The sequence below is a fragment of the Panicum hallii genome, chromosome 7, assembly GCF_002211085.1.
Source record: "Panicum hallii strain FIL2 chromosome 7, PHallii_v3.1, whole genome shotgun sequence".
Classification (NCBI taxonomy): Eukaryota; Viridiplantae; Streptophyta; class Magnoliopsida; order Poales; family Poaceae; genus Panicum; species Panicum hallii.
In genome coordinates this window covers 29,043,408-29,050,823 of record NC_038048.1, presented here as the reverse complement: position 1 = coordinate 29,050,823, position 7,416 = coordinate 29,043,408, and the positions used below count along the sequence as shown (strand labels likewise).

Below are 7,416 nucleotides of genomic sequence, written 5' to 3'. Positions count from 1 at the left end.
CGCTTGAAAAGTTTTGTCCACCCTATTCTTGTTAGCATGCAATTTCATTCTGTTCTAGGAAACTGCTAATTGATTCTTCAGCATTGTCACATGTTCTTCTCTGTGCTATAACATCTCCAGAACAGTGGCATCTGTAGGTGTAATTGCAAACTGTGTAGGCACCACCCCAAAATTAGAATCATACCCATACAGAGCATTAAATGGAGAGCATCCTGAGGCAGTGTGGAAGGAGGAATTGTACCAAAATTCTTCCGAAGCCAACCATTTCTTCCATTGAGTAGGGGACTGCTGGACTGCACATCTCAAATACATCTCAGGACAATGTTTCACTATTGACGATCCTTAAATGCCAGATTTGACCATCAAGACCTGCATAAAGACTCGACCAAGGGGAGAGACGTCCCCCTGATTTTTCATCTTAAGAAGCTTGTGCCGTGACTCGAACCCGGGCTAGCTCAGTGAACCGCTTCTCTGGTGTGTTCGGCTAACCAGTTGCACCGTGAGAGTGCTGGCATAAAGGACATAAAAGATAAACACCAAACATAGTGGTAGGGTTTATTACTAACTATTTCCACAAGTGTTGGTGCAGGTGATCTATTATACAAATTAAGGAAATATGCAAACAAATAAGAGAGAAAGTACAACTCTGGCTGATCAAAGGAAAACACACGGATCCATGGACCCACAAACGAGGAAAACTGACTTAATTTGAGGGAATCACCCAGCACCCGCTTGAGGACCCACAGGCAACATCTATCCCAGACGAAAGATGGTGCGAGAGGCACAGCTAAAATACCCTTGGCTCCCCTCTTCACGTGCCACCACGTGTTGTCTCCTGCCGCCTCCCCAACATCAGTTGTGACCGCTTCCAGTGCATTTGTTACCTCAGAACCACCATAATAAAGGCCTTATGAAAGGAAAGGGTTGGCTCCACTCTCTAACACACAAGAAGATTTGAAGCTCCATTCCATGGTGAAGCCCTACCTAGCTAGTGTTTAAGAATAGGGAGAGAATGAGGGGTAGTCTGGAGAAGTGCTGGGTTTGTCAGCATCTTCTCTGAGCTTGTATCTCAATGGATCTTTCTACTCAAAATAAGTGCTCATAATTTCTTTATAGTGTTCATGTTTCTTGATTAAGTTCTGACTTTAATTGCTTATGGCATCATCGTTCACTAATTTAGTGAATACTTAGTCTTAGACTCTAGATAAAGGTACATGTCAAGGACCCTAGTCCGCAGCCTATTATACGTATGCTTCTACAGTGAAGCTGTGATACTATGGGTGTGTTTGGTTGGGTTGCGGTTTTTGAAAAAGCCGCTGTGAGCTGTGGGAAACTGTGTGCTGTTGGTGAAATACCTGTAATACCTCTGAAGGTTTGTGGGACTATCTATATACCAAAATACTCGTACAAACCTAATATGTTCACTATTTTTCATGTAAATGTATCTTTTGGAAAGAAAAATATTAGATTTTCTAAGTTTTTCATCCATATGGTCCACATAAATAGAACTGTAGCAATTACACAAGCTAAATGGTTCATAAAATTATGATATATATCAACATAACTATCCTCCTCTTGCACTAACCAAATCATCAGCGATCTTGTCACGAATGGTATTCATGGTATCCTCATTCTCTACATCTTCACTCCCATCTTCTTGTGTTTGTGCCGTGCCACTTATACATGGTACCAAGTACTGCTCATCAGCATCACATCTCTCAAACTCCTTATCACGCAAATTGCTATCACGGATAAAATTATGCAAAGCAAAACAAGCTATGATTATATGCTTCTGAGTACGAGGTGAGAAACTTGGCATGCTCTTCAAAATACGCCACTTCTGCTTCAAGACTCCAAAAGACCTTTCAATCACATTTCGAAGGGACGAATGCAAGAAATTTAACACCTCATACTTTCCTTGAGGAGGGCCTGTACAATGCCAAAATTTGGGTATGTGATATGTGCTTCCTTTGTCAGGTGCAAGATACCCTGTTCGGTTTGGATAATCCGAATCCACGAGATAATATTTTCCTATAAAAGTAAGCAAGTAAGGCAAAATAAATAATACAAGTATAACTAACGTAAAATGAATGAAATGATGTACTGTACTCACCTTTAGGAGGCACGGGAAATGAAGGAAAATTTGCCATGCATGATTGAGGATATGCGTGTCATGTGCAGCACCTGGCCAACCAGCAACAATAAAGGTAAACCTCATGTCAAAGTCACAAATTGCTAGCACATTCTGAGATGTATATCCGTGACGACATGTGTGGTTAACCACTTCGTCCACTGGTACTACCACTTTCACATGTGAACCATCTATTGCTCCAATTGCACCTTTGAAGTATGGCCAAAAATGGTTCTCTCTCACCCTTGCATGGTTTGTAGAAAAGTAGGATCTCTCGGAATAATATTATCTTTACCTAACTCGCGCGTACACTTCAACACTTCATGAAACTTTATGTGAACTATCCAAAGCGACCGAGTGAAACAATTTTCAGCTTGTGAAAATGATTGCGGTCCTCCGACAATCCACAAGAACATCGCCAATGACTCAATGGATGAAACATTGTTGGTAGAGCTCAATCCGTAGGTAGAGACTAGCAAGTCATGAAGTGCCATAAAAATCTCGACGCTCGTCCGAAACATCTTATAAAAATACCTTGGACGACCCATGCACCTCATCACCTATTGAATTCCAGTTTCTGCCGTTTCCTGTAATCACCTTTGTGCAAATACCATTCACTGTACAACTCCCCTATTTCTCCCATAATAGCAGCATGTTGGGCTAGTTCAGCTAGCATCAACAATCCCTTTTGCCCTTCTCTGGCGACATCTGCTAATTTTGCATCCATCTACATAAGAACAACAATATTTTTGGTTCAACACAACATAATCATAATATAATAATAAAAATTAGTATTTTACATGCCAAATGCCAAATGGTTCAGAACATGAAAATATTAAAACATTAAAATATGAAAATAAAAAATCACTGCCGTCCATCATGCTCTCTCATAATCAAATCGAGCCTTCCCTCAAGTGTTTTTAGAGAGCTAAAAATCTCCCTAAAATCTAGCTTCACAATAAGTGAGGTGGCTGTATACATTAGAGCAGTTCCTTCTTCCACCCCACATTCTTTCACCATCTTCATAGTCATTGCTATGGTAGGAACATGGTTGATTGGAGGAGCGGATGATGCTTCAACACTTGTGGAGATCTTTTCTGCAGCAGTTTCTATCTTCTGACAAGTGCTCTTATGCAAACGAAAGAAAGGGCTCTTCTCATCTTTCTCCTCAGCACCAGTGGATGCCCCCTTGCGTTTCCTTTTTCCTGTGTTTCTTGTCTTCTCAACGTTCTCTATCTGTATTTTTTCTATTTCATCCTCATCACTTGCATTATCAGATAATATATCTTCAGGATATGATGCGGAAGACCCACTAACATGTGCCTTGCCAAACACATAATGCATATCATCAAAAAACTTTGGGCCTTGTTTCCAGAACTTCAAATGAGGACATTTGATTGCTTTCTCTTTATTATTGCACCTCTGAAATTAAATAAATAATAAAATTAGTAACGCACAGTATATAACAAATATTAGTGGAAAAAACCAAAGTTCAATTATTCCACTTACAGCAAGGTTTTCATCCCACCATTCATCCGAGCAGTCCACAGTTGGTTTAGCCTCATCCCATCCAAGTCCAGTTGTAAGATTCTTGAACTCCATAAAAAATATATAATCCTTTTTTAAAGCATCTATCTTGTTCTTCAATTATTTTTTGGTACGTTTGTCACCAGATTTTTCTGCAAACTTGAATACAAGATTCTTCTAACCGGTAGTAGTGAAAATTCCCAACGGCCTATTCCCAGCTTCTATCTCTTCTTTGCATGCATCATACAAATACCTCAAAAAACATCACCCCAATCTGCCTTGTCACCCATTCTTGAGCCGAACAAAAATTTTCCAATCAATTTGCATGCGGCATGATTAAGTTAGAATTCATATAATAATAAATGCTATCTAATGGCCGGTGCATCAGACAAGATCAGATTTTTTGCTAGGAGCATTACCAAGAAGAACCTATCCATAAGTCAAGCAATCTACTAGAGCCGCCTCACTGACATCCTACGTGTGAGGCAAATCATTGAACAGCCTACATGCGAGCACAAAACATCCAGAAACAAGCAAGAGCACGAGTGGCGGGACTCACCTAGTGTGACGACTGGCTGCCGTCGGGGGGCCGTCGGGGGTGGGGGGGGGCCTGCCTGCCATCGGGCGGCGGCGGGGTGGGGGGGCCTGGCTGTCGTCGGCGGGGGGGGGGGGGGGGGGGGGGTGTGCCTGCCGTCGGGGGGCCGGCGGCGGATGCCCGGCAGCGGCGGGGGTGGGGGTTTGTGCGGGCGGGGAGCGGATGCGGACGGGAGGAGATGAATAGAACGAACCGTTTTTCCCTATAACTAGTGGCAGGTGGGTAATTTTTCACCCCAAAAGCTACTGAAAGCAGGGGGGAGGTGTTTTTGCATTTGTACTAGGGTGAAAGCTGCTTTTGGGCAAAAGCACCTAGGGCGTTTAAGCCCTTTGGTTGGCTTTTGACTTTTGCAAAAGCAAAAACAGATGCAAAAGCCCAACAAAACACACCCTATATGTTGTTCTTGGAGTACGTGCATATTTTGTAGCCTTTCCTGAACAACCCAGTCTAACAGTGAACAATATTTCTGAGCAGTACATTTCACGCTATGAAGGTGGGGCAGGCAAAATGCTACTTTGAAAAGCATAAGCTTGTCTGGGAGGTCTTGCGTTATGGTCTCGAGTAAAATAGAAATCCAGTGTTCAGATATATATTACTGCTTAATTTGAAGGCAGCCACAAATGATCTCAACAGCACTCAAATTTAATCAATTGACGAAATCAACAGAAGCTATATAGCCGACTATTTTAAACATTGGTAACCACCCCTCACCCAGCAAACGACTGGACTTGTGGATGCTATTGCATACAGGGAAATAAAATACACAGGCGGCTGCCGGCAGAGTATGAGGAAGTGACGATAGAACAATGGAAGAGTCTTAGCTTTAGATACCATCATCATGCAAGCACGGTTGCACGCAACAAACTAGTGTAAACACGGACTACATCCAAACAAATGCATTGTCCCAATCCCAAGCAAGGCAAGCAAAATAGACAAGGGCGCCCAAGAAGCTGATCTGATTTCACGAGAACGCCCCGGCAGGCCACACGTCTGTACCTTCCAGGCCTGCCCGGCATGATCAATAGTTTATTTCCTCTTCAGAGACAACACCAAGATGACTCCACAGCTGCAGACAAACCACCGCCTTGCTCCGGCGATATCGTCTCAATCTCTAAGATTCCAACTTCCAAGTACAGCGAAGAGAGGGCATCTTTATTAATTAAGTCACTAGCTTGGCCTCACGGTACATAGAGGCACCTCAGTCAGCTGAAGGCCGAGTGATCGAGCTGGAGGTCGCAATGAAGGGGAGCAAGGTCCACGAGCACGAGACCGACGTCCCCGCCTCCGACCTGTGGGCGATCTACGGCACGCTCCGCGCCGCCGAGCTGTTGCCAGAGCTGCTCCCGCACGTCCTGGCCAAGGTCGAGGTCATCAGCGGCGACGGCGGCGTCGGTACCATCTTGCAGCTGACGTTCCCCCCTGGTAAGGTTCCAACTGAATCAGGTCGTTAAATCTTGGGCCTTCTTTGGTAAAACCAATTAGAGAAACATTTTTTTTTCTGAAACTATGCGTTTCGAAAAGAACTTGATGTGAATAGTTTCTCTGCTCTCTTGCTAGGTATTCCTGGCCTGGAGAGCTACAAGGAGAAGTTCACCAAGGTTGACAACGAGAACTACATCAAGGAGGCGCAGGCGATTGGTGGCGATATCCTGAAGCTGGGGTTCCTCTCCTACATGGTACGGTTCGAGGTCATCGCAAAGGGGCCAGACTTGTCGGTGATACGATCGACTGTCGAGTACGAGATTGATGACGCGCACCCGGAGCTTGAAGCGATGGTGAGCACGGCGCCTTTGGCTGCGACCGCCGAGAAATTCTCTGAGCATGCCAAGGAGAAGAAGGTCATCATCACTCAGGCAGCCTCTTGATTGGAAGAGCTCAAGAGCAAAGCTTATCACGAAAGACAAATGGACTACTACGATTAAGGCGCGTGTTTCTATTTTGCATCCGAGTGTTGCTGTGAACGCGAATTCATCCGGATCGGACAAATCACAGATGCTGCTTCCTTTAATGGTTTCACCAGATCCACTGTTTCTCATATATAACTATCGTAAGTACCGTAAAGGCATATGTGCCGTAGTCTGCATGGACCAAGAGATTCGCCACTATGAAGCCTTAATTGTACACTACATGACTTGGATTTATTGGGCTTAAAGTACAAATACGGATTGTGAATGTTTCTGGATTTGTTTGGATGGACTAAAGTTGAGTACTAAATTTTAACACTGCATTCATATCTCCTTCTAAAGCTTTAGAGTTTTGCCTAGTTTAGCACATCCCATTATCACTCCTATTTGGATAGGTTAGTACAAAAGTTTAACGCTTTGAGGTATTAACACTTGGATCCAAATAATCACTCTATCCTCATGCACCAGTGGTGGTGCATAGAAACATATACCACCAACAACTTTTTAATCTGCCGTGCTAGAAATAACTATATTGTCCATCCACTCTTCAAGGTTTACGGTGCCAGTTGAAATTTTGCAGTCTGGGCCTCGAGCAGCTTGAGAGCTCTAACTTCACAATATCCTAAAAAAGATCTTGCAGCATATATAGCTTATAAGAAAAAAATGAGTGCCGTACGATCCTTCCTTTGTCCTTTTCTTTTCCTGATATCAGCATAACAGTGATTGGGAGCCCAGGTCAGAAAAGCCATAAGATGCATTATTGAATTTCATTTGACCTGCAAAATGTTTTCTACCTCCCGTTCTGGTGCATATGTATTGTTGTACCTTACTCCCTCGGTTTGGGCGTATTTCATTTCTTTAAGACAAGGCTTTGACTAACATTATCTATTAATATCTTACTTAGTTTTGTGATACAAAGTACTCCCCCATCCCACAAAGACTGTTCGTTTAACTTTCAAATTTTGTCCCACAAAGAGTGTTCTTTAGATTGTAGTAAAGTCCATTTAATTAAAGCAATATCAAATATTAAGAAATAATTGTACTGAGAAGGGCATGGAACCAATCAAAGGTTTAAGTAGATGCTATTTTTCTGATTCCAATGCATTTGTATTTATTGAGGATCCAGGGAACAAATAAACAACGCGGTCTTCAATTACAACTGGCGGGTATAGTTAATTAGAGTTAACATGGTTATTTTCCACTACTAGTAATATGTCTGAAATTTTTTAAATGAACAGTATTTGTAGGATGGAGGGAGT

The 7,416-nt window shown here is 42.8% G+C and overlaps 2 protein-coding genes across 3 annotated transcripts; one reads left to right on the top strand and one right to left on the bottom strand.

Moving 5' to 3' along the window:
- Nucleotides 1-2,954: 2,954 nt before the first annotated feature.
- Nucleotides 2,955-4,236, bottom strand: LOC112901339. 2 transcript variants are annotated; one of them, XM_025970234.1, is made up of 3 exons: nucleotides 4,218-4,236; nucleotides 3,641-3,949; nucleotides 2,955-3,553 (listed from the first exon to the last, which is right to left on the bottom strand). In XM_025970234.1, the coding sequence occupies exons 2-3, from the start codon at nucleotides 3,731-3,733 to the stop codon at nucleotides 2,996-2,998; spliced, it is 651 nt and encodes a 216-aa protein (XP_025826019.1). In that variant the 5' UTR covers nucleotides 3,734-3,949; nucleotides 4,218-4,236; the 3' UTR covers nucleotides 2,955-2,995. The 2 variants fall into 2 exon arrangements, with proteins under 2 accessions (XP_025826019.1, XP_025826018.1); XM_025970233.1 differs by lacking the exon at nucleotides 4,218-4,236 and having other exon boundaries at nucleotides 3,641-4,177.
- Nucleotides 4,237-5,357: 1,121 nt separating this feature from the next.
- LOC112901266 (S-norcoclaurine synthase-like) lies at nucleotides 5,358-6,425 on the top strand. Its single transcript, XM_025970140.1, has 2 exons — nucleotides 5,358-5,675; nucleotides 5,811-6,425. Exons 1-2 carry the CDS (start codon nucleotides 5,492-5,494, stop codon nucleotides 6,116-6,118), a joined length of 492 nt encoding a protein of 163 aa, XP_025825925.1. The 5' UTR covers nucleotides 5,358-5,491; the 3' UTR covers nucleotides 6,119-6,425.
- The last annotated feature ends 991 nt before the right edge of the window (nucleotides 6,426-7,416 follow it).

What these genes read in the sequence shown, in the direction of transcription:
- LOC112901266 (XM_025970140.1), top strand. Translation starts at nt 5,492, where the DNA reads ATGAAGGGGAGCAAGGTCCACGAGCACGAGACCGACGTCCCCGCCTCC. An exon ending in GCAGCTGACGTTCCCCCCTG is followed by an intron (nt 5,676 to 5,810) that starts GTAAGGTTCCAA and finishes CTCTCTTGCTAG; the next exon opens with GTATTCCTGGCCTGGAGAGC.
- LOC112901339 (XM_025970234.1), bottom strand. Translation starts at nt 3,733, where the DNA reads ATGGAGTTCAAGAATCTTACAACTGGACTTGGATGGGATGAGGCTAAA. An exon ending in GGTGGGATGAAAACCTTGCT is followed by an intron (nt 3,554 to 3,640) that starts GTAAGTGGAATA and finishes ATTTAATTTCAG; the next exon opens with AGGTGCAATAATAAAGAGAA.